General features: G+C 52.6%; 2 protein-coding genes across 7 annotated transcripts in view; one reads left to right on the top strand and one right to left on the bottom strand.

Moving 5' to 3' along the window:
* Adamtsl2 (ADAMTS like 2) overlaps positions 1-17,365 on the top strand; it is a 29,743-nt gene extending 12,378 nt beyond the window's left edge. For 3 of the 6 annotated variants that reach the window (XM_029536901.1, XM_029536902.1, XM_029536903.1), the window contains exons 10-20: positions 1,731-2,088; positions 3,580-3,949; positions 4,550-4,717; positions 6,775-6,872; positions 9,776-9,902; positions 11,010-11,223; positions 11,307-11,462; positions 12,102-12,272; positions 12,977-13,153; positions 15,745-15,889; positions 16,665-17,365. In XM_029536901.1, coding sequence (XP_029392761.1) covers positions 1,731-2,088; positions 3,580-3,949; positions 4,550-4,717; positions 6,775-6,872; positions 9,776-9,902; positions 11,010-11,223; positions 11,307-11,462; positions 12,102-12,272; positions 12,977-13,153; positions 15,745-15,889; positions 16,665-16,783 — 2,103 coding nt within the window. In that variant the 3' untranslated portion in view covers positions 16,784-17,365. The remainder of the gene's footprint in view (positions 1-1,730; positions 2,089-3,579; positions 3,950-4,549; positions 4,718-6,774; positions 6,873-9,775; positions 9,903-11,009; positions 11,224-11,306; positions 11,463-12,101; positions 12,273-12,976; positions 13,154-15,744; positions 15,890-16,664) is intronic. The other 3 variants (XM_029536905.1, XM_021194328.2, XM_029536904.1) reach the window with 2 other exon arrangements.
* Positions 17,366-18,588: 1,223 nt separating this feature from the next.
* Fam163b (family with sequence similarity 163 member B) overlaps positions 18,589-25,935 on the bottom strand; it is a 31,634-nt gene continuing 24,287 nt past the window's right edge. The window contains exons 2-3 of the mRNA XM_021195062.2: positions 21,468-21,583; positions 18,589-20,835 (exon numbers count right to left, since the gene is read on the bottom strand). Coding sequence (XP_021050721.1) covers positions 20,425-20,835; positions 21,468-21,560 — 504 coding nt within the window. The 5' untranslated portion in view covers positions 21,561-21,583 and the 3' untranslated portion in view covers positions 18,589-20,424. The remainder of the gene's footprint in view (positions 20,836-21,467; positions 21,584-25,935) is intronic.

Here is a 25,935-nt window from a genome sequence, read left to right on the forward strand (position 1 = left end):
GAGAGAGAGAGAGAGAGAGAGAGAGAGAGAGAGAGAGAGAGAGAGAGAGATGTGTGAACACATTGGGAGGCCACAAGAAGACATCAGGAACTTTCCTCACTAGCCTTTCTCTTGAGACAGGGTCCCTCACTGAGTTAGGGTGGTTGGCTAGCAAACTCCAGTTCCTCAAACGTTGTGTTGTAGAAGTGCCCAGGTTTTGCATGGGTGTCGGGGTTTTGAACTTGCTTGGACAGCACGTGTGCTTACCACCACTGAGTCACCTACCCAGCCACTCTGTTACTGTTTTCTGTTGCTCGCCTTTATCAACCAGGGCCCGATCTTATCTACAGCTGCTGGGGAGTCCAGGCCTTGCCATTACCCCTTACCACCAGCCCTGTCATGGGAGGGTGTCCCACACTGTCTTTCTAAATGACATCGGTGTTGCTCAGCCACCCACCAGTGAGCAGAATGTTCTGGGGATTCCTGGTAGAAGTGGTCACCAGTGGGTTGCCTACCCTTGAATTACCCCTTTTGCATCTGCACTCAGCGTGGGCCTCATTCACTCTACCCTCCCCGTTAGAAGGCCAGCATGTTGTTCCAGAATGTAAGGGTGCTCCTGGTGGGCTGTAATTCTCCTGAAGGTCCAGGAACAACTGTCTATTCTCTAGGACTTCCTTGGTGGCTGAAGGACATAACCTTTCCAGATACATTGATCTGGTGGTCAGGAGAGGAGACTCGGCAAGGCCCAGAGAAAGGCCACGTTTAGGAAGGAAAGCTTTCTATGCCTAGCTCTCCTAAGGCTGCATTAGCTGTTGAGATTTCGATAGTTCCAATTATCTTGAACCAAATCTCTCTGTGAAGTGTGTCCCACTGCTGCAGCCTAACTCTGTCTGGTGGAGCAGACCTGCCAGGGTGAGAAGCTGACCCAGGCTCATTCTTCCTTTCTTCTGCCTTCTCTGCCCTGAAGCTTTAAGCATCAGAGTTTCTTGACCACGCCTGAAGCCATCTGCTTAGCCTGAAATGGTGTCAGCTCTCTTTGTCATCTTGCTCCAGTGAAGTGCCTTCCATAGTCCCTGATCCTGTCCCTAGACACCCCTGAGATGTCATCTGGGTGGTACTCACTCTCTACCCGGTATCCTGCTATGGCTTGTCTTGGCTCTGCTTAGATTTCTGTGGGTCGTTCATTACCACAGAGCCTTGTGTGCTCTGTGCTCTAGCCAGGCAGCTCTATGGCCCCATGAGTAGTTAGTCCTGCATCAAATCCACTACTGTCAGCTTCCAGATCTTAGGGAAGTGACTTTGAACAGAGGCACTGAAGTCTGTCTAGGGAAGAAGTCACTTGTGGTCTCTGTAGAGGCCTTGATTATCTCCCAGTAGCTCCATGACCAGGTGACCCTTCAATGCTGTCCTGGACACGGGCATGGTCTGAATTCTAGTGCCTCATTAGTGGCCCTTGAAGTCCCGGGTAGATAAAATGAGACCAGTGCTATTAGGATTTCTGGCTCATGATGGCAGAGACTTGCAGTGTGTCCCGCATTTCCTGCCCTCAGAGTGACCTGCCCCTCTCCCCGTTTTGGTGTGCCTCATCCACAGTCTCAGGGCACAGCTGTCCTAAGACATTTGCATGAGGCCACATTCTTGGATCAGGTGTGATTCCTTGGGAGTTGTACCCAGGGCTGTTTGGTCTCAAGGGTCTTTGGGTGTTGAGAAGAGAGGACAGGGGCCGGGTCTTACTTCTTCTCCTTTCCCAGGTGTGGAACCAGAACGGCAAAAGCCCCTCTATCACCTTCGAGTACACCTTGCTGCAGTCGCCACACATGCGCCACCTGCCACCTGTTTATTACAGCTTCTCTGAGGCAACCTCCCAGAGCACAGAGAGCACCGAGCGGCAGGAGCTGGACAGTGCGAGGCTGCTGGGCTTCGTGCGGCACAATGGCTCACTCTACCGCCAGACCTCTTCAGAGAGGCTGGGCCTGAACAGCCAGCTGTTTCAGCCTCCAGCCCCTGAGGTGGAGCTGGGTCCAAGCAGAGGCCAGGAGACCAACGAGGTGTGCAAGCAAGCCAGCGGTGGGGTCTGTGAGGGACCTCCCAGGGGCAAGGGCTTCCAAGGTGAGAAAGAGTGGGTATGGGAAAGGCCTGGGCTCTCCAGGGGCAGAGGCCTCAAGTGAAAAGTGTTGGTCTTCTTTGAAGTCTGCAAAAGAGGCTAAGGAGAGTTGCCAGTTGCTTGCACATCTCTCTGGGCAGGCAGAGTGTGAAGTAAGAGCTATACAGCCATAGTTCTACAGATTGGCTATAGGGTCCTCTTGAACACCAAAATTCTCAGCTTCTTAGCTACTCAAATCCCTGTAGATAGTGGTGTGTTTGCAGAGAACCTCCATTGATCATCACAGCTGACTAGATGCAGTGTGTGTGTGTGTGTGTGTGTGTGTGTGTGTGTGTGTGTGTGTGTGTGTACTGTGGGTAGCACTTGACTTTAAGTCACGGCAAGGTGACACAGGATGGAACTGATACATCAGTGGGTTAGTTACTTCTCTTGTTGCTTTGACAAAATGCCGACTAAGCAACCCCAGGAAGGAGGGGAGGTTTTATTTTGACTCCCATCATGGCAGCAGGAGCTTAAGGCAGTGGGTCACATTGCACCTGCAGTCAGGAAGCAGAGAGAGAGGAAGCTGGTGTTCACTGTCTCAATTGACCTAATCTAGATAACTCCTCATAGACAAGGGCAGGAAACTTGACTCCTTGGTGACTCTAGACCCTGTCAAGTTGACAATCAATATTAGCTGTCAAAATCGGCTTAATGTAGATGTAAGTCTTCTTCCTCCTTTTTCTCTTTCTTCTCCTCCTCTTCCCCTTCCTTCTCCCCCTGTGAGACTAGAACTTGCCGTGTAAACCAGACTGGTCTCAAATTCATAAGCGATCCACCTGTCTCTGCCTCTACTTCCCCAGGGCTAGGATTAAAGCAGGACACCACCAGACCCAGCCAGCATGAAATTCCTTTTCAAAATATTTGGATCCTTCACCCTCTGATTCCTAGGATGCAGACCCCACATCTGCAGAGGGTGAACCATATATGGTTGTCTGAGTCTGATGGAAGAGATGGGCTTAGAGAGAGAAAGTGATCTGCCAGTTCTTCTACCCTGTGGCTCACTTGGGTAGCACTGGGCCTAATGGATGTTGCTGGGGGTCCTGGGTGTGTTACCTCACACATACTTCTTTCCTGTGCTGGACTTCTTGAGGTTTATGTGTCTGTGTTCTCTCGTCCTAGCCAGGCACTAGTCATTTAAGACTCAACCTAAATCCAGGTTATATGATTTCATGAGCCTATAAAGATCCTCTTTCCAAACCAGATCTGATGCAGAACTTCCAACCGAGCCTGGGCTTTGGGGGCATTGCCAAGCCATCTGCGGGGATCATTGGGTTTCCTATCATTCGATGATATTGGTGTCTTATGGAGAAGAACCTGGGCGCTCCCACTTTTTTCCTGCCCCATGAATTCATCCTGTTCATGTAACTCACCAGTCACACACATGGATGTGTGGGAGTAGGAGGGACAATCAACGTAATAGCAGCATGGCTGTTGAAACACCTGTCTCTCTGCAGACCACAATGCCACTGGGAGAGCTCTCTCTGCGGACAAGGATGACCGGGAGATCAGTGCACATTTTACCTCCCACGAGCTTCTCTCAGCCAACACCATCTCCGATCAGCTCTTGGGCACAGGCTCTGAGTCAGAAGAGTTCTCACTCAACGAGACCATGAACAGCATCTTTGCCCAGGGTGCTCCCAGAAGCTCCCCAGCTGAGAACCTCTATGTGGATTATGAGGAGAATGAGGGGCCTGCTGCCTACTTGATCAATGGGTCTTACCTGGAGCTGAGCAGTGACAGGATCAACACCTCCTCTGAGGCCCCATTCCCCAACACCAGTGCCAGTCCCCCCAACTTGGCTGGGAACAGGACTCAAAAGGCAAGGTAAGAGGCCCTATCTTACTGCCCTATGGAGGGATCTGGCTAGAAGGACCAGAAACGTGGAGATAAGTGGGAAAGCGTGGGTAAGAGAATCTGACATGAGGTTGTGAGTCTGGATTGTAACGTATCTTTCTAAAAGGTTGACAGTCCAAATGTCCCCAGATCTAAATGTCCTAAATGGGAACCATGCTGGAAGTATGTTGCTAACAGACTTCTGATGCTGGGATGGTCTCAACATTTTTTATGCATAGAGCAGGGAGTGCTCACATCTACCCTGAGTGTTAGGCTCTTGGGAAGGAGCTGAGAGGGGACTAGCATCCACATGGTCCAGAATCCCTAAGCCACATTTCAAAGTGCCTGCCTGTTCTTTCCCTGCCCCCCCCCCCAGCCCTGTGGGACATACTGGATTCCTAGAGTCAAGTCATTAAAACAGGTTGTCAGTACTCAGAAAAGTGCAACTCAGTGAGATGCCCAACCAACTGCCATCAAAGGATGCTGCTGGTGGGGACCAAAGATGGTCCGGAGAGATAATGGGCCGAGGGAGGCCATGGGGGAAACTACCAAGCCGAAATAGCCACATCTCCGCGTGTTGTCCAAACACAGGAAGTCAAGTCTGCTCTGGGAGCCGGTGCAATCAAAGGGACCGCCTAGAAAGGAAGGGCTATTTTCATCTTCTAGAGAGGCTTCAAACAACCCCGGGAGGGGCTGTCACCAGACACTTTGGGAACAGGCGTCTGGGATGCAAAGGCACGCTCTGAAGCCTGGAGGATGGTAGGAAGAGAATTTCTGGTTCATTTATAAACAAACAGTCACTTCAGAGCTCTGCTCTCTGGGGATTTCAGGAGCCTGTGTCCCGCCAGGCACTGGGCAAGAACCCAGAAAAGTGCCCACCGGTATCTCAGAAACCATCCCAGCTGAGGAAAGGGCCCTTCCATATTGGGGTGGTGATAGTTTCCGGGGTGTGGCACTTTTGGTGCACCTTCCAGCAAGAAAACCTGATAGGTGCGCACTGTGATCTAAGCAGCACCCAGCACCCCACACGTGCCGGGGAGTGGGTGTAGACAGCCCCTCCAGAAATACCTTTAGAGCTTGAAATCCAAAGGGTTATTTTGAACCTGGCGGCAAGCTCTTGAGTCAGGGATGAGTCATGCAGGCTGCGGCTGAGAAGTGTGTAATTATATAAAGATGGAGGCTTCCACACCAAGCACGTCTTCTCTCTTTTTGTTTTTGGGAGGAATTTAAGGCTTCTCAAGGCAGTGTCAGGGGCCCAGGCAGTTCCAATGTTATCTGGGTCAAGCCCCAAGTACTAACTCCTCTCCCCAGTTTTCTCCCCGTGAGGGGTTTGGCCCCACCCTCAGTTGGTGCTGTAAGTGGGACCCACTGGGAGCTCAGGGCCAGGACCCTTTGCTTTGAGATGCCCTCCCCCTCTCCCACCCCCCCTCCGTGTTGAAGCTTTGTTTATAAGCAGAGAAAGGCAGAGCTTTCCCTGCACAGAGCCTGGCTTAAGGACCAGTTTGAGGCCCAGGAGAGGTGGCCCGGGCCCTAGCCTCCCTCCTTTCTGCCCCCACCCTCCCCCGAGAATTCACGGAATCACATCAGTAAACTCATGACTGAGGCTCCTGTTGGTAGATCATTTCCTGGGTTCTCAGAGCGTGACGTGCTATCAGGACAGCAGGGTAGTGCTCATCTCCAGAGCACCCTCTTGGGAGACAAGAGCCAATCTGAGTCAAATGCAGGCGCAATTCTCACCCACTTGACTAACAGTCCTTACAGATGTTTCTACCATAGATTCACCCTGAGTGGCTTTTAGAATGTAATGGCCTATAACACCCACAGTTCTCCAGTGACTGTGGTCCCCAGGAAAGAGACTGGTCCATTTAAGTCCTGTGAAAGGTAGTACTGCACCACCTTTAGGTAGCCCCTTTTAGTTCCAAGGAAAGAAGAGCTGGGCTATGCAGCCCAAGGGAGCTGAGGTGATGGTGATGGGGCTGCCTCCTCAACTGCTCTTCTGGGCTCCCAGGGGTTATGAGACTCAGGGACTGTGTTGTTATGAGTGACCAGGTGTTGAAGCAGACACCTGGATGGAGGTAACGGTGCAGCAGCAGCTTCCTCCCTCTGCAGAGTCCAACATAGCCTGCACAGAGGGGGTTGAGGCTGGTTCAAAGAAGCTAACAGTCCTAACAATACTTGGCTGTTGCCACCAGAGTTCTGGCCAAGAATCAGAGTTGTTAGCTGGCCAGCCCCCAGCGTGCCTCTTCCCGTCAGCTGGCCTGTGCAGCCATCGCGGGCCTGAGCTGCAGTGTGGGACAAAACCATTCTCCCTCCTGCAGCTGGGCTTTGTGAGTTTGAAATTTGGAAGCTGAGTGGCTGGTGTCCCCATTCATCAGAACCCCAACTGAGGGAGGCAGCTGGGGAAAATTCTGGAAGCTCTCAGCCCCTAAGGGCTTTCTGAGATTCCTTCTGGGGTGGGAAGAAGGAATCTGCTGGTTCGTGCGAGAAGACGGAGTGAGAAGCCAGTGAATGTTGAAGGAGCAGTTAGAACACTGGTGAGTTCCTCATTGCTCAGCGTTCCTCTGAAAGAACAGGATGCCTCCATGCCCAGTTCCCAGTTTCTGAAATGAGAAATACCCACATCTGCTCAGTGCCAACATATATGTTTCCTTTTACATTCCAGAGGGTAGAGCCCTGGTTTACATGAAGGGTACTCGCTGGAGCCCAGGAAAATGTGTATTTAAGGAGAGTGTGTCTTAGAGGCAGACTAAGCCACCCAACAGTGAAGCCTATAAGCATCCAGCTTTCTCACCACGCTCTGTTTGACCATGTTTCAGGACCAGACCCAAGGCACGCAAGCAAGGTGTGAGCCCAGCTGACATGTACCGATGGAAGCTCTCATCCCATGAGCCCTGCAGTGCCACATGCACCACAGGTACTGAGGCTGGGACCGCTGGGACACCTCCTCTGAGCCTACCTTTATGGTGACTGGGCTTAGCTGGAGACTCCCAAATTCATGTGAAGTTCCAAGCCACCCCCAAAGAGCTTGCCTGGCTTGATCTAGGAGGTAGGGTGGGATGGCAGGAGTGGGGGAGAGGTCACAAAAGCATCCTTGTTCCCATGACCTGTTGGGTGACAATCAGGTCCAGGCCTCACTGGTTAGCCCTGATTATCCTCTGACATCTCAGGAGAGGGCTTTTCAGAGTAAAGATGGGCATCTTCACTCTAAGGTTCTACTCATACTGGCCCTGGGGGTTGGGGAGCATTTGAGCCGTACTGCCTACTGTATCATACCCCAGTCTCTCGGGAAATTGCTACTGACATCTGCCCATGACTACAATGTACCGTGGCAAAGGTTCTTGTGGGATAAATGGAAAGACACCATCTGCCCTGTTCAAATCAGCCAGTAAATGCCATTTCTGCAGCCCTGCTATGGGGTGCTGAGGTAAGGCTGAAGCTGGTCCTAGCCCAGGGGCAGCCAGTCCGCTGGCTCCAGCAGACAGACGAGCCCTGAGACTTGTCTTTCATAAGGATGGGTTGTCAGGACCAAACGTTATAGCAGATGTGTGGCCTCTGCTCTTGAAACTTGTTGAAACTGTGTATTGGCATGCTATGGATCCTTCTAGCCATCCTGGTTGTAGGACCTACCATGTGCTGTGACTATGGGAACTTTCTGGAGGCTGGAGAGGTGACATCACTTGAGATGTCTCCAGGTTGAGGCAGCCCCCGTGGCAAGGCGCTTGATGAATGAGCCCCATTAGGTGATGTCTCCAGGGAGAACATGACACCATTGTCTTTCAACATTTAGATGTACCCAGGTCAAGGAGCAGGGATGTTCTGTGTGGCCTACAGTGCAGAGCAGAAACAGGAAGAAAGTGCCACACCCAGGTACTGGGAAGGGATGAGCTTTGCCTCAGACAAAAATGTCAGAAGGAGAGAGGCTCCTGTGACCTTAAGAGGCACCGACCCATCTGAGTGACACAGAGTCCGCACTGTGGACAATTCACTGCCTCAACACCTTTTGCCCTAACATCACTAGCTGTCTGGAAGACCCCGCTGTTCCCAGAGCTTAAATTTGATATGTAAAACTGCAGCCATGCTGAAGAGGTGAGGCCAGGGTGTGAGTTTTTTCAGATGTGAATGCACACAGTGTCTGCAGATGTTCTGTAGAGAGTTATGAGTGTGCCCACTTCTCTTCTTCTCTTATGCTGAAATCTGCTTTTGAGGGTGTGCTGGGCTGTAGGGCCTGCCTTCTCTGTACCCTGGACCCCCAGCCATGGTGAAGATCTTAGGTTTGTCCTTTTGGAACAACAATGAGATCAGGTGGTCTTGGACTCGGCTTGGGACTCAGGGTATGACTTCTAGACTGTCCCTCGGTCTCCCAAAGCACAGCATAGGCTTGGGACTCAGGGTATGACTTCTAGACTGTTTCTCGGTCCCCCAAAGCACAGCATAGCTTCCCAGGAGCTAAGGGAACTGGTAGGATTGTTACTGAGGAGGGATAGCTGGTCTTGGTTACTTCATGTCTCAGGGCTCGAGGCACACTTCAGCTCATGGCAAGGGTTCTGTGGTCAAGAAGTTTTGAGAAGCTTCACATTCTAGAAGGTGTGAGGAAAAGGTGCCCAGAAAAATTACATTTTGATCTTGTAGCCTTTCTGGAAATTTCCCATTCTGGACATGAGCACTCTGGGGCCATGGCAACTCTAGTGGCTTTTCTAGACGGGACTTGGATTTTCTCCTGTGATTCCATTTCATGACAACAAACCAAAGCACAACCAGGTACTTAGGGCAGCTGCACAAGTCCCCAGCTTGTCTGTATGTCCCTGGGTCCCAGAGCTAGTGTCTTGAGGCCTGAAATGTTCCAAGCAAGCCTGGCTAAGGAGCTCCTGACCTCCTCCAGCGGGCTGATGGCTGCACAGCCTAGTGCTGGCAGAGGAGGAACCAGTTAACTGCAGCCTGGCTTGGCCCTCATGGAATAAAAACAAAACAAAACAAATATATGGGTTCTCCTCAGACTCCATGGTTCTGTTCAGGGTCGGGGTTTGGAGCAGCAGAGGATGCCAAGACTCAGACACCTCAGGACAGGTAGAACCACTGAAAACCCCAAGATCTTCTTTCATATACAGTGCCCACCCTGGCTTTCCCCAGCAGAGCAAAATCCTGGCATACCTTGCTCCAGAGTAGGGAATGCTCACCCTTTAGGGAGCCCATGTGCAGGCTTTCTCTGATGGCAGGAAGCAGGCTGAGGGAGGAAGGAGAGGAGGGTGTGTGTGTGTGTGTGTGTGTGTGTGTGTGTGTGTGTGTGTGACCCTTCATATCCTTTCATATTCTCTTGGTATTTTAGAATTCAGGAATCCCAGAAAAAGCCACACAAATAGTTAAAGGCTTTTGGAGGTGCTGGTTGGGAGACCCTCAATAAGAGCTGAGGCCCCTAATCGGATGTCTGGGGGCAGGGCTATCTTGCTGCAATGGTTTGGGTTTTCACCTGATTGCCTGCTCATCTGCCATAAATGGTCTCTGTCCGACGAATGGGCTTAGGGTACCTGGCTGTAACCAACTCTGCCTCTGGAAGACCATCTAGGTTTGTGGCAGGTGAGCTAGATGCCTGGGCTGGGCTGGAGGGGCCAGGCAAAGAAAGAGGTCTGATCCTCAGACTCTGGTCCATGGAGCTTTCCTGCTCCCCACTCTAGCATTTCACCATCCCCAACCCAAGAAGCAGATCTTGGAGTGATCATGTGACCCATCCAAGACCACAAGGTTCACCCTATATCTGTTGGTGTCCAAGGTATTCCCAGCTAACCACACAGTTTACAGACCCTTCCCTTTCCCTGAATCTAGGAGTCATGTCCACCTATGCCATGTGTGTTCGCTATGATGGTGTTGAAGTGGATGACAGCTACTGCGATGCCTTGACCCGTCCTGAGCCTGTCCACGAATTCTGCGCTGGGAGGGAGTGCCAGCCCAGGTACCTGTCCTGGAGCACCAAGCTGGGAGTCAGAATGAGTGAGCAAGTGTGTGTGTGTGTGCCTGTGTGCTTGTGTGTGTGTGTGCGCGCGCCTGTATGTGTGTGCCTGTGTGTGCCTGTATGTGTGTGCCTGTGTGTGTGTGTTTGTGCCTGTGTGTGCTTGCACGTGTGTGAATGGGTGTGTTCACACTAGGGCTCTGCTGTGAACTGAGCTGTGAGGCTGTGTGTGTAGGTCAGAGCACAGCACACGGGAAGGTGATTAAACATTACACCATAAGTTTTCTTCCACATTACTCTCTATACAGAAGGGTATCTATGCACAGAGGCCGACCTGTGCAAGTCGTACCTCTGTAAGCTAAGGAGGATTACCTGGGAAACGAGTGGAGCCCCATCTTTCTAGCCCCTTGTCTTTTATCTTCTCTTCAAGGCAGAGGCAGGACCTGGGTGTCACTTCCAGGGAGCCATGTATTTCTTGCTCCCTAACATGGCCACACTCTCTTTTTCCTTCTGGCTGCTATATCTGGATAGTTGTTCCTATATCTGGTCTGTTCCTGTGTGGAGCACACCACAGAGCTGGCCTGTACTTGATTTAGAGTCTTCTCCAAGTGTATCTTCTCAGAGGACCTACATGGAGAACTCCAGCCTTTTATGACCCCATTCAGTATGGAAGGTAGAGCTGGGTGGCCATCCTGCACTGGACAGGCCATTCTCTGGCCGTGCAGCTAGACTCATACGCCTAGATCCACCTTCACTCAGGAAGAATCAGTTGTCCAGAGGAGGCCGCAGTCACTTGTGTGACCCAGCAGGGCAAGCAAGGCTGGGGCTCTGGGATACTGGAGTATGAACATAAAGGGTGGCAAATGTGAAAGATGTGAAGCAGGGGACAGAAGGGACAAAGGAAGAAAGACTGGAGGTGAGCATAGGTGAAGGTAGCCAGGTCCCTGAAGACTATGGACACTTACAGGACACTCATCCAACATTCCACTAGCATTGTCTAACACTGGATTAACATGGGCACAGTCCATACTGGCAGGTCTCAGCTCTTTCCAGTCTGCTTTGGCCTGTGTGATTTGGGGACACTGAGGGCTGCCCTCAATCCCGAGGCAGGTGGGAGACCAGCAGCTGGAGCGAGTGCTCACGCACCTGTGGTGAGGGTCATCAGTTCCGTATTGTGCGCTGTTGGAAGATGCTGTCCCCTGGATTTGACAGCTCCGTGTACAGTGACCTCTGTGAAGCCACAGAGGCCGTCCGTCCGGAGGAACGCAAGACGTGCCGCAACCCAGCCTGCGGACCACAGTGGGAGATGTCTGAGTGGTCAGAGGTGAGCATCTACAGATGCTGGGGTGATGGCCTGTGCCTGAGAACAGATGCGCCATGATGCGTCTCACCCTGGCTTCCTCGTAGTGCACTGCCAAGTGCGGAGAGCGCAGTGTAGTGACCAGAGACATCCGCTGTTCGGAGGATGAGAAACTGTGCGACCCCAGCACCAAGCCTGTGGGAGAGAAGAACTGCACTGGGCCTCCCTGTGACCGCCAGTGGACTGTCTCAGACTGGGGACCGGTGAGAGCAAGGTTCAGGGTATGGGGCTAGCTACTGCTGTAATTACAACAGAAGTGGTACCCTGACCTGAGGGCTCTGCTTTGCCTTAGTTTTCTCATCTATGTGGACTAAAGACTTGAGGAGTATAATAACCTCCCTTCCACTCGTGTAGGGACTCAAACCCTTGTCCAGAAACAAGCATGGACATCATCCCCCCGTTAATGACCTCTCTGTCTCCACCTCTCCTGAGTATCTCTCCCTGTCTCTGTATCTCTCCGTCTGCATGCCTTTCCCTGTCCCCGCCTCTCTGCAGGTTTTTTTCTCCCTTCTCTGACTCTCCATGCCTGTTTTCCCTTCCTGTCTCTGTCTCCATCTGTCTCTCTCATCTGGGACAGAGTTGCTCATATGCCAGGTAGGGTCCTCTCTGGTGGTGGAGGCTTAGGTGACCTTTGGAGCTGTGCTTTTCTCTGTGTGTGTTTTGCACCGAGCGTGTTATTTCTGTAATTAGAACAGAAATGTTATTTAAAAAGTGGTTACCATGGGAACTGCTTCGCATACTGCCCTAGACTAAGCTATCTCTTTTATTTGGGAATGCTGCAGGTCGGGGGGCTTGTGGAATGGCCCCTGTTCTCTTACCAATCCTGTCACTCCCTCCTGCAGTGCAGCGGGAGCTGTGGACAGGGCCGCACCATCAGGCATGTGTACTGTAAGACCAGCGACGGAAGGGTAGTCCCCGAGTCTCAGTGCCAGACAGAGTCAAAACCTCTGGCCATCCACCCCTGTGGGGACAAGAACTGCCCAGCACACTGGCTGGCTCAGGACTGGGAAAGGGTGAGTGCCCAGGGGCCTGACTAGGGCCGCTCTGGGGTCTCGGGGGGATGGGGGAGAATCTTCCTGAGTGTCAATGGCTGGTCACAAGGAAGAACTCATGACACACCTAGGAAGAACATTTGACTAGCAATTTACTTGGAAAAAAGCCAAAAAGATAGTAAACCCATTTCCTGTCCCCTCCCCTAGGGGCGTCTGCAGGTCTTCAGTGTCTTCTTGCTGGCCCCTGTTCTGGGAGACACAAAGCCAGGGACAGGGTGACCGGCCGCTGGCACTTTCAGCCCATGGGGCCTTAATGACCTTTTGCTATCTCAACCTTTGTCTTCTGTCTCAGCCTGTCATTGTCACCAACTTGCCATTTCAGACAATTGTTCTCAGTCAATGGTTTCTGGCAGGGCCACTATTAACTAAATAATCTTGAGCCAAATTGCTTTCTGCAGAATTGATTTTGGCCTGATCATCCTTGGGCAAATTACATTAGCCAATTTGTTTCAAAACAGATGGTTTGGGGCCCAATTGTTTTTGATCAAATCTGGATGGGGCCAAATGGTTAACGAACAAAGAGTTCTCAGCCAATCCCCCAGCTGAAAGTGCTCAGCCTCTCCCCCAATATCATTGACCAGTCCTTGACCACCAGAAGTCCTGTGGTCCCGGTTCTGGTTCCCTGAGCTTCTGGCTACTGACCTATCCTGTCTGGCCCTTCTCAGTGCAACACCACCTGTGGGCGTGGTGTGAAAAAGCGATTAGTTCTCTGCATGGAGCTGGCCAACGGGAAGCCTCAGATCCGCAGTGGCCCTGAATGTGGGTTAGCCAGGAAGCCCCCTGAGGAGAGCACGTGCTTCGAGAGACCTTGCTTCAAGTGGTACACCAGCCCCTGGTCAGAGGTGAGCACCCCGCAAACCTCGGTGAGGCCGCTTTAAACTAGGCCTGGGCTCTGATCCTGCCACAGAACGTCCATCTTGGCCAATGTCCATGAAGCCTCCTTCCCTGCTTCAGTCAGTCAAGATGCTTGTCCCTGGATGCTTCTAGATTAGCTGGAGGAGAGCCGGCCAATCTCATCTTCCCGGGTGTCCCTGCATCTCTCTTTGTGGGCCTGTCTGAGCCGGGTTACTTCTGGCTCAAAGTTGAAGCTTGTAAGTGGTGTTTGGTATCTCTCAAGGATAGTCCAACTCCGATAGACACGGAGGGTGAGAAGATTGGCCGAGGCATGGCTAAGGCAGAGACGTGAGACTTGAGCACACAGGTGGTAGAATGTGAGCTCTAGGTTAAGCCACTGAGTCAGTGGGCCAAAGAGCAAGCTGTCCTGACTAGGTAGGACTGAGCTGAGCTCTCATCTCTGAAGCAAGAACAGAGCCCTCCTCACCTGTTAGAGGTCACTGAGGGCAGCTGCGGCCCAGCACTTGTCACACATCTCTTTTCCAAATGGCACTTACAGAGAGGAAGAAACCGAAGTTGAGAGAGCTTTCCAACATGGGGGCAGAGTTTAAGGGGCCCAGGAGTAGCCTCAACTTACAGGCTAGTTATGCACAGGCAGAGAGGCAGTGAGTAACAGAGCGGCATGGAGGGGCTCCATGGTGTGGGAGGAGCTTCCTGTCTAGCCTCTGATTGGCACAGCAGTAACTGCACCTCCGGTTCTCTTCAGCCTGACTGAAAGGTCATGCCACTCCTTGGGACTTGTCAGCACCCGAGCCTTCCTAATGTCATTGAGACCTCACATCTAGATGTCAGCTTTTATTAACCCGCATCAACATCTACATGCCATTGCCTTCTCTGTGTCCGTCCCATAGCAAGGGACATGTCTGTCCTGTGTAAGGACATGGGAGTTCAGAGCCATCTTTAAGCTTCTCCTGTCAGGGTGAGGGCAGGACTCATGTGTCCAGGCTGGGCTGCACAGGGTTTTCAGCTGCCTGTGGCTTTGGGCCTTACATAGGTCAACTCTGAATGCTTAGGAACAGTGTGGAGTTGTGGATGGGGCTGGAACCCAGAGCCTTCCTTCACTATGGTGTCCTATAGTGCCCAAGACCCCAACGTATATGTCCTCTCTAGGTTCAGCTGCTGGAATGGGTAGGTTACAAAGCCAAGACTTGAAAGTCCGAGGGCTCTGTGGGGTGAGACTACAGTGGCTGCCCTTCTCAAGCAGAGGCTTAGAAACTCCAGGGTTCTTACACACACACACACACACTGTGGTGTCCACCAATAAACATCACTGCCAAGGTAAGAAGGAAAGGAGGCTGTGGTTGACTAGAGGGTGCGTGGTAGAGCTTGAGGACCAGCAAGCATGATTAGGGGAAGCAGGGAGAGAGAGAGAGAGAGAGAGAGAGAGAGAGAGAGAGAGAGAGAGAGAGAGAGAGAGAGAGAGACTCAGAGGTCTCTGGAGTGAAGGTCCCCCTCTGAACTGACTGAACCTAGCCAGAGGTCTGGCTGTGGCCTGGGGAGCCCAGTGACTCCTGTACTTTAAGAAGAACACTGGTCTCAGGGTAGTTGTGTAGCCAGAGTCAGGGACCATGTTGGTCAATAGGAAGGGAGAAGGAATAAGGGGGAGTCCCCAAAGTAGCCACGAGGGAGGAGTGCTTCCCATATTTCCCTGATGAGAGAGGAACAGACTGGAGCACATGTGTGGCGGACATGTGGAGTCTGTCCTTTCTGCCTCTGGCTGGGGCAGTGCCATTCTCTGTGGCTGCCACCTCTGTGACTGCCACCTCATGATGCATCAGCTCAGTGCTCTTCCCATCCAGCCATTATGTTCCATGCACTTTCCAGGGACAAACAAGCAGGTTCTAGGACCTGCCAGGAGCCCACTTATCTTTAGGGCATCTGCAAAGGCGAAGTATCCTCTCTGCCTGTGCCAAGTCAGCCTCTCCTCTTCCCAGGGAGGGTGAGCAGGCAGGTGGCCTCACGTCAGCCTTCATCAGCTCCTCTGTGTCTGGTAACCAGGCAAGGGGTGAGCCTGGGGCAGGGGCCTCCCCATACCTCAGGTCTAGGCATGCCCGGGTGATGCAGGGTCACCACATCAGGGAACCACTGCCTGCAGGATCTTGGCAGGGGGAGAGCAGGGTAATTGGGGTCAGCAGATGTCCCTGGTATTCTGGGTAGCTCAGCAGGCTTTCTGAGGGGAACATCTGGACTCAGAGTGATGGCTCTGGATGTTGCATTGATTGGTCCATGGCAAACCCCCTGTGTCACTAATCTGAGACAGATGGAACTTGAGCACTCAGCAGGTCCCAGTCAGCACAGAGGGGCTACCCTCTCACTGTGAGGCTGGGAAAACTGAGGCAAAGCAGCCAGACGGTGCCTTTCCTTCAGCTACCTCTACTCAGTCCCAGCACCAGCCCTAGGTTCCAAGGAGCTGCTGCGTCCTGGCCAGCCTATGGGGTGCAGAAGGACAGGTCCTGGGTGATGAGATTCTCTGTCTCTGTCACTATGGGGAGCCTCGTTATGCACTTGTCTGTCTGTCTGTCTGTCTGTCCCACGCCAGTGCACCAAAACATGTGGGGTAGGTGTGAGGATGCGAGACGTGAAGTGTTACCAGGGAACCGACATTGTCCGTGGATGTGACCCACTGGTGAAGCCTGTTGGCCGACAGGCTTGTGACTTGCAGCCATGCCCCACAGAGCCCCCAGGTGAGAAGGAAGAGGCTGGGGACAGGGCATGGGGTGTCTAGAGAAGCAGAGCCAGGGTCTAGAGAAGCAATTGACATCAGCTGGGGAAGCATCTAGAGAGACATGGGTGTGTCTTAGGAGGTCTTCTCTGAGGGGGATGCCTAGCTGAGGTTCAGAAACCCATACAGAGACCTGTGTACTGGAAAAGGCACTGACCTAAAATGTGGTTGGGGAAGCTGTGGGACCAGGAACCAAGATGGCCTGGTCTGAGCAGCAGGTGCTAACTCCCAGGAGGCCAGGAGGTCTCAGGCAGGGTCTCTGGCTTGGGCACCTGGAAGGACAAAGTCCAGTCTCTAAAGCTGATGCGGAATGTAGGGGAAGGTGAATTCTACTTTGGTAACACTGAGGAAAGGGGGGAAGAACCCAGGGGCCCTGGAGGTGTTAGGACTTTTCAGAAGAGATCAGGGGCTCTCCCAAATCCTAGGGTTTTGCTTCTCAGGTGATCAGATCAAATCACTTAATGGGATCTATACTTTCCTCAAGAGGGGCTTAGATTAGAATCTGGATAGCTGAGATGTGGGTGGAGATCTGTAGTGGCTGGGGTCCTCAGTCTTGAGGTCCCACCAAGACTGAGGGTCTTTTCTGTTGACCTGTTCATAGAGGGACAGCTGGGCTAACCTTAGTGAGCTCCTGCCTTTGTGAAGATAATATGGCAAGAGTTGGGGACCCTGGGAGCTGTTCTCCTTTGGTCTTCCAGCATTTAATCCTTCCCTTTTGTATTGTGTCCCATCTCCAGATGATAGCTGCCAGGATCAGCCAGGTACCAACTGTGCACTGGCCATCAAAGTGAACCTCTGCGGCCACTGGTACTACAGCAAAGCCTGCTGTCGCTCCTGCAGGCCCCCCCACTCCTAGCTGCTGCTGCAGCCCCTGAGATATAAGCACGCTATCCTGGGGCTTCCTTGGACACCCATTCTGCAGGGGGATGCTGGACTGTGAAGATGTGACACAGAGCACAACTGACAAGAAGGGGACTTTGACATTGTGGCCTTGTCTCTGCCCTGGGCGAGAGCCTCCGGTGCCCACAGGCCCCTTTTCAGGTGGAGCCACCCTGCTGCAGGAAGCTGCACATGCACTCCCAGGATCCTGTGTCTGTGCCCATCCCAGAGGGCTCAGAGTCTAGAAGCCAGAGTAGGCAGTAGTGCCCACTTTCAGACCCACCTCTGATATGACAGAACTCTCTCAGGGTGACTTGCAGGTGCCACAGGAAGGACAGAGTTCCTTTCTTTGACTGTCTTGGGTAAGGAGAGGCCTTGGGTCAGCTTGAGGCCAGGCTGTCCTGTCTCTGGAAGTACTGAAGGTACCCCTTCCTATGGCATTAGTGCCACTGTCCCCTCCCAGAATTCCTGTGCTAGATGGGAGGGACGTCCCGTATTCCTGGGTGTCTCTGCCAGCCTCCTCACTACTTACTGGTGCATGTTAATAAAGTGGCTGTATTTGTGGGAACATGCTGGGGTTTCTGTCACTTCGGGCAAAAACGGTGGGTAGCCTCAGGGGCTGTGTAGGTTTTTTGCTAGACAGCAGGTGCACAGATGGGTAGGACAGACAGGTATAAAAAGGAGACAAAAGGCAACCAGAGGAGCAGGGAGTGTACAAGGAGAGGCTCTGTGAGCAGCAGGGCAGTGGTGAGGTAGACGTTGGCATGAATCTCCTGCCATTTTTAGCTGTCCTGGGTCTGGGGCTCATTGTGAGGATGGAACACAGGGCTACAGGAATGCTGGGGGAGCAGATGGCACAGGCAGGCTGCAAGGTACAGGACAGGGCTTCCAAGAGCGCCTGCCGCTGGGTGCCTCTGGTCCTCTGGCACTTCATCAGGACTGCGTGTTCAGCTTCCCACATCAGGGGGCCTTCTAGTGGGTGCAGAGACACACACACGCACACACACACACACACACACACACACACACAGCCCCCAGTGAGGTGAGGAGGACAGCGCTGAATCTGAGATTAGCTTCAGCATCCTGGAGGAATCCTTTGGCCGAGGTAGTAGGGAGGCTGGTGGCCTCTCCCGTGCTTTGTAGTCACTCTGCCCAGGGCAGGTCTGCCAAAGAACTTTGCTTCTGAAGGGCTTAGCGTTTGGGGGGGGGGGGAAGCTGAGGCAGCAACACGGCCCAGTACATTGTTGCTTTTGTGTATGCCTGTACCACAGGGGCTGAAACAGGACGGCTGTTCCTAGAGATTTTTATTTTAAGTCCCCAAATCCAGGGCTGGGAGACAGTAGTGCTTCAGGTCACCAGCTAGACTCAGACGGAGCAGTGTCTGTGTGTCTCAGGGGCTGAGGCCTTAGCCACACCCGAGTCCCACCACTACCTCTCCATGCTCCTTCCCTTTCTAATTTCCTCCCTCTCCACTTCATCCCACACTCCTCCCTGTTGGCCTTTACTGTGCAGCTCTTATGCCAGGCTCTGTGTCGGGTATGCCACCAGCGACGTCTGAGATAGGTATCATCGGTGCGCAACTGTGCTGATGTAAGATCAGAGACAGTCAGCCACTTGTCCCCAAGAAACACAGCCCATCACGTTCAATCTGTTCTTCTGATTGGTTAACAGCAATCATGAAAACCCCTGGGCACAGGAAAGCAAAGGTGGCTTGTTACGATGCCCCCTTTGCCTAAGAGCTATTCCCAGCTCTGGATAGAGCTCAGCAGCTTGATCTAGGAAGGTGGACTCCATCTGCTTCCAGGGAGGGTCTGTACCTGAAGGTGCCCAGTGGATGGATGGACAAGCAGCCATGCACCATGCTGTGGGAAACAAATTTATTGGCTTTTGTTTTTTTCAGGGTGCTGTGTGGGTCCCTGGCAAGTCCCATGGTGGTGTTGAGTGGTAGGGACAGATGCTTAATTTACTTTGAAGATGTCTATGGATCTATACAGAGATGGTGGAGGTAAAAAAAAAAAGGGGGGGGCGGGATAGGCAAAGACAGAACAGCCCAGAGCACCCCTCCCTACTTCACCCATAACCCAAGCAAGGACAGATGACACAGGATGGAATGGGACAAAGGACACAGAGGGGGGAAAGGTAGGCTGGGACTGTCTGTGATTCTAAGGGTGGATTCCACTAGCAAGACCAAACTGAGGCAGGAAAAAGAAAAGGAGAAGGAATTCAGAATGCCAAAGACAGCAGATCCTCACTGGCGTGGTTCAGCTGCCTGTAATAAGTGTGGAGGTCTCTGCTGTGGTGTCTGGCTCAGGGGTGGCCACTGTCCTACAGGAAGGCACCTTCACGAGGACACTTGCTCCTGTCTGGAGCTCCACAGCAGGGCCTGAGCAGAAAGGAAACCGAGGCTATGCTGCCAAGAATGGTGTCTCTTTTCAGAGCGGGAGAACTGCATTCCTGATGGCTAGGGCCCTGGCTTGGAGCATCTCAGTCACCTGACATGGATTTCTCAGACAGTTGAAGGCTTGGAGCAGCATAGGTAGAGACAGGACTTCCAGACAGGGGCAGCAAGCTCTGGCTGGCTGGACCGGGGTGCCTCATTCTGAGCATGAAACAGGAAGTGGGTGGTCTATAGCTCAGCTTCCCCTAAGGACCTCAGTACCAACTGAGGACCAGGGTTCAAAAGGCTTTCTGCAGCCAGTCTCCCCATCCCCCCCAAAGTACATGCACGGGGAGCAAGCCCAAGAGTCACAGCAAGTCGATACCGAGACCTCTAGTGCATAGCTGGGCCACCTCTAGTGCTTCCCCAACCTAGCTGGATATGTCTCCCCCTTGTCTGGGTTTAGGGCTAAGTGCCGGATGTGTAAATTTTAGTGTCACCCCTCCCAGAGCAGGGGCTTCTGTGCCTATGCCTCTTCTTTCAGCAAAAAGCAGATGTGGCAGAGCAAGTGTCCACACTGGTAACTCCTAAACTCTCCCTGCTTACAGGGGGATTTGTCCGTCTTGGGGGAGGCCAGAGCAACGGGCATCTCAAGCTTGTGTCAGACGCTTGGCGTCTAGGTTCAGGAGCGTGAGACAGAGAGGCTGGGGGAAGGAGTGAAGAGAGATGGAGAGAAGGATGGGAAAGGGGAGACAGGGTGAAGGGACAGAATATTTATTTGGTCCATAGTCTCTAGGGAAGGTTCATGCTTGTAGGGCCATGGGCAACCAGCGAGGCCACTGCTCCCTTAAGCAGGAGGAAGCCCAAGGCCTGGCAAGGAAGGAATGGACAGGGAGGACCATGAAGCCAGAGACAGGCAAGTTGCTAGGGTTGACATTATTCATCTTCTCACTTCCTGGAGATAGAACCTGGCCCCTGGGCCCCAACACAGCCTTACCTTACCCTCCTGTCCCCTGCTGCCCTTCTTGTGCCAGCTGTCCCTACTCACAGCAGCCACATCTGGATCATTGGGCTTTATCCTTGTAGAGAGCCCAGGGGCTCCTCATTTTGGGAGCCCCTAGGACAAGGATACGGGGAAGACTGACTGAGCAGAGGTCTGGAGATGGGGCCAGGGTGTGCCGTGGGTATCCTGTCATGACCTCAGGACCCAGCGCTGGGTGCCTTGGCAGGATAGAGGCCTGTCACACGTCAGTGCTTACGCTACGGCTTCGGGAAAAGGCCTCCCGCATGGCAGAGAGGCGGTTGGGGTTGAGCGCCTGCAGACCTCCGAAGCTTGCAGAGGGCAGCTCCACATCTTCCTGGCTGATGCTTTTGTAGGCCACACGCCCCCCGCCGTTGCGCACCCCTTCAAAGTCTTCGTCCTCTGGCTCCTGCAGGAAGAAGGTGGGCGGCTCGTAGTGGGAGCAGCTGCGGCAGAGGGCACGGGCCTGCGGGGACTTTTGGCTGAAAGAGGTGGTGGCGGCCGGGTAGAGAGCAGGCCCGTTGGTCAACACAAGGTTGCGGTTGGAATGCAGGGGCGGCAGGTGGGAATGCACAGCGAAGTCGGGTTCCTCCTCGTCCTCCTCGGATTCGTCCTTCTTGCAGCAGTAATACTGTAGACAGAGGACCAGGTGACCACAGTGCACTCCCCTCCAGTGTCCACTGGAAGGTGGCCCTTCTCAGTCACCTCCACCTGCTCCACCACCACTCAGCGTCTACCCCCACCCACTCGGAGTTGAGGTCCCTGCAGTATGTCACTTATTTATCTCACCCACACAGCTGGATGTAACTCTAACTTCCAATTTGCAGGCAGATAAACTGAGGCACAGATGGGTATGAAACCTGAGAATGGGCAGAACTGAATAAACTGTTTCATATCCTAGAGTTGAGTCACAGGCACTGGGTATGCCTTCCCCTCCTCCTGGGAAGACATGGGACCTCGAAAACCTCTAGAGCTCTGGTGGGGAAGGGTATGCAAGACCACACACTGCTGCCATCCTAGAGGGTTGCATGTCACCGGCTAAGTCCTTGGCGCTCTCTGAGCCTTAGCCAAAGCCGTCAGTGAGCTGGATAGCTGACCACTGAACAGCACAGACATACTCCATCCCCACTGCAGAGCTTTCCCCTGAAGTCTGGCTGTACCCTCCTGCACTCTATCCTGGACCCTGGTCAGATGGCTCCCCCTGCAGAGCCACCCTTAAGGCTCCACTCCAACCCGGTCCCCTTCCCCATCCCTTGGGAGTACCTGAAGCCGACAGTAGCACAGAACAGCGATGATACAGAGCAGAATCACAGTTGCCAAGATGCCCCCAGTGATGACCACAGTCCCGGCTGTCATCCGCCCACTTCTCCATCAACAGCCTGCAACAGACACCATAGGTCACAGCATTGTTAGTGCCTCTATGCAAAAGCCACTAGTCTACTCTCCACAAGACCATCAAGAGAGGAAAAAGCAACGCCCCAGAACGCGCTCACCACAGACTAGGCATCAGCCTGGGATGGGCAGCTGGGAGGAGACTTGGAGCCTCCAAGCCCTGTTCCACCTCTTAGCCTCAGTTTCCCTGTTTGTAAAAGGTGGATGCTAATAGCCTGACATTGAAGTTTGTTTAATGTGTATGGGTTTTTGCCTGCATGTATGATGTATGTCTGTGCACAGTGTGTGCTGTACTGATGGAGACTGTAAGGCTTCAGATCCCCTGGGACTTGAGTGTAGCTGCTGTGTGGGTTCTGAGAGCCAGGGTCCTGTGGAAGAGTTGCTGGTGCCCTTAACCACGGAGCCGACTCTCCAGCCCCTGGCCTGAAATTCTCTCTCTCTCTCTCTCTCTCTCTCTCTCTCTCTCTCTCTCTCTCTCTCTCTATCTCTTGGTGTGTGTGTTTGCGTGCGCGTGCATGAGCACATGCATGCACACGTGTGTACAGGTGCACATGTGTGTACACAGCATATCAGTGTGGAGGCCACAGGTCAATATCAGTTGTCTTTGTCATCTGTCCCTACCTTACTTTTGGAGACAGATCACTTACTGAGCCTGAGGCTCACTGATTGGCTAACTGCCTGGCCAATGAGTTCTTGTGTCTGATTCCCCAGTGCTGGAGCTCCAGATGTGTGCCACCATACTGTGTTTTCCCATAAGTGGGAGGAAGTGGAATCCGGGTCCAAGCGCATTTTACTGACTGAGCCATCCTGAGTCCAACAGCAAAGCTTTCCTGAACGTGTCTTTTAGCAATCACAGTAATACCCTCCCTTCCAGCCTAGCCTCACACTCCCACTTAAACAATGTGCCCAGTGCAGGGCGTGGTGGTGCCCAGTGCAGGGCGTGGTGGTGCCCAGTGCAGGGCATGGTGGTACCCAGTGCAGGGCATGGTGATATCCAATGCAGGGCATGATGGTATCCAATGCAGGGCATGGTGGTACCCAATGCAGGGCATGGTGGTACCCAGTGCAGGGCATGGTGGTACCCAATGCAGGGCATGGTGGTACCCAGTGCAGGGCATGGTGGTACCCAATGCAGGGCATGGTGGTATCCAATGCAGGGCATGGTGGTATCCAGTGCAGGGCGTGGTGGTACCCAGTGCAGGGCATGGTGGTACCCAGTGCAGGGCATGGTGGTATCCAGTGCAGGGCATGGTGGTACCCAATGCAGGGCATGGTGGTACCCAATGCAGGGCATGGTGGTACCCAATGCAGGGCATGGTGGTATCCAATGCAGGGCATGGTGGTACCCAATGCAGGGCATGGTGGCACATATCCGTGATCACAGCAGGGAGACAGAGTCAGGAGGCTCAGGAGTTTGAAGTGATCTCCAGCATCATAGCACCTCTGAGGTCACCCTGGAATCCATGACACCCTGTCTCAAAAACAAACAAGCAGATAAGTGCCAGACGCAGTTCAGCCGACTGCTGGCTTTAGAGCTGCTGTATCAGACATGGAGTATCTGGCTCTTTGCCTATTTTCCCGCATTCATACATTTTCTTCTGTGGAGTAATTTCTGACATATCACACCATTTAACAGAGCCAATCCCAGTTATATATTTAGTGACAGTAAAATGCACAACACGTAATTTCACCAGTTTTCCTGCCTCTGTCTAGCTGTACATGGCTATGTGTTGGTGGTGATACATGTATGTGCTGTGTGAGGGCAGAGGGCCATCTACCATAGACTTTACTAGGAATTATCCATCTTGGTTTTGTTTTCTGACTTAAAATTTTTATAACGTCTATTTATTTGTGTGCACACATCATTTGGAGATCAGAGAACAAACTTTGGGAGTCAATTCTCTCCTACCATGTGTGCCCACAGATGGAACTGGGTTGTCAGGCTCTGCCACACGCATCTCCACCTGCTGAGCCTCCTTGACAGCCTCAGGTGTGTGTGGGTGAGATGGGGGAGGGGCGGGGAGAGTTGTTGGGTTTTATTTTGTTTCAACAGGTTCTGCCATTGGCTTGACACTTGCCAAGTAGTTGAAATGGCTGGCCAACATGCCCTCCCTTGCCCTTCTGCCTCTCCCCACCTCCCCAGTGCTGGGATTACAAAAGCATACCACCTCTGGCTTTTTCATTTCGTTTTTGGTTATGTGTGTGTGTGTGTGTGTGTGTGTGTGTGTGTGTGTGTGTGTGTGCAGCAAACACCAATTGAGCCATCTTTTCAGTCCTATTTTCACCACTATGTGTCCAGTTTAATGCCATGAGTAGATTTTCTTTCTTTTTTTCTTTTTTTATCTCATGAGACTAGAAAAAAAATTTCTTTTTATTTATTTAGAAAAATATATTCCCAGTGACGTTACAGGGAAGTGATGGGGATCCACTCCCGTTACAAAACCAACCCCGATGACTTTCTCAGGACAAATTCTTAGAAGACAGATCTCTGCTGCCCTGGTGGCATGAGCTCGTCACTGCAGGGAGCGCACAGCCTGAGCTGAGTGGCAGCCCCACCCGCTGTCACAGACTCTCCTGCACAGTCTTCCCTTCCTCTGTGGCAGGGCAACCTTTCCCATCTTGGCCAGTGCCATCTGAAGTAAGACTTTCCAGTTTCCCACAGTCCTTCCATCTTTCGAGGCTCTCCCTGACCAGCCCTGTACCGGGGCAAGCTCAGCCCTTCCTCCACTCCTAAGTCTCTGGTTTTTCAGGGAGCGTGGGAGATGACATGGAGGGAGTAACCATCCCAGTCTACCCATAAACACTTCTGTTCAGACGACGGGGGCACTCAGAAAAGCCTCCCTCTGCTTTGCTCTCCATCCTCTGTGATGCCATTCTTACAGTGGACTGCTCTCGTTAGGACCCATGTGTGTTACAACCTTCCATTCCAGAGTTCTCAACCGCCCTACCATTGCCTTTGTTTCACGTGACTAGAAAAGAAACGGAACTATTCACCTCACAGGACTTCCTATGTACTAGAGATGGCCTATTTCCTCGTGTGGCAGTTAAGAGATCCTTCATGGCCGCTTGTAACCCTAAGCTGGCCTCCTGGTGCATCAGGAGATGCCTGACATCGGCTCCCCTTCTTGTGACATTGCGTTGACGATGGTTCGGCCTGGTTCTTTCATCATGGGATCTCCCTCCCAGCTGCCACTCTTCCAGCGATATCACAGCAAACACTCAACAGCCGTCTCCCAAAGGTTCATTTCTCTCACGCTATTTACTCCGGTTCTTCTGGGTAAAGGTAAAAGAGCTTGCTGAGCTGGTGATTACAAAGCCTCATATGAAGGGGGAAGGGCATCCCTGCCTAGTTCTTACCCCATCACCTCCTAGAGGGGGCCTAGCTCCCGAGGCTCACGGCAGCATGGCTGACTGTTGAATGGGTTTCTACCGACTGAAGTCAGTTTTCCCACTGTCTGAGGGGGACTGTAGGTCTGGAGACCTCTCTGTGGTCACTGCTGTCATCCTAGGGACCTCAGGAGCCCTTGGTGGAGATTTCCAGGATGGTACTCACCGTCTCAATGTTCTTTAATGAACTCATTAATTAATTTGTGTGCATGCCTCACTCCCTTGAGACTGGGTTGCTCGCTGAACCTGGAGCTCATTATTTATTTTCTAGGCTGGGGACCAAGACATGGTGACCTCCTGTCTCCAACCCAGTGCCAGGGCTACAGGTGCAGGGCCCTGCTCCCAGCACTTTCCCCGGGGGCTGGCATTCCCAAGCCCAGCTCTTACCCACCGAACCTTCCCCCAAGGGGCTGGCATTCCCAAGCCCAGCTCTTACCCACCGAACCTTCCCCCAGCTCAGGGCTTTTACCTTAGTGGTTCTGAGACACAGCCTCAGTACCCCCAGGCCTCCTGACCCTGCTGACCAAGTGCTAAGACTGCAGCAGGCACCTCCTGCCAACACACTTTAAGTTTTCAGAAGTGAGGACCTAAACCATGTGCATTTACATTTAAACTCTGGGATTCTGTTTCTTGATTTGAGTTTTTATTCATTAAAATTTAATCTTTACTTCTCTTTTAATAGCCTAAATTTATTTGCTCTACCCCTTGTATCTGTAGCAATTTTGAAATGGCAATGTTAGGATCCCCACTGGAGCCTCCTGAAAGGCCACCATTTGTCTCTCTGTGTGTTTGTTCCCACGGGGATAGAGTCGAATCCAAAGACTTTCAAAGTCCCCACACATAATTTTTTTTTTTTTTTTGGTTTTTCCAGACAGGGTTTCTCTGTGTAGCCCTGGCTGTCCTGGAACTCACTTTGTAGACCAGGCTGGCCTCAAACTCAGAAATCTGCCTG

The sequence above is a fragment of the Mus pahari genome, chromosome 3, assembly GCF_900095145.1.
Source record: "Mus pahari chromosome 3, PAHARI_EIJ_v1.1, whole genome shotgun sequence".
NCBI classification, from domain to species: domain Eukaryota; kingdom Metazoa; phylum Chordata; class Mammalia; order Rodentia; family Muridae; genus Mus; species Mus pahari.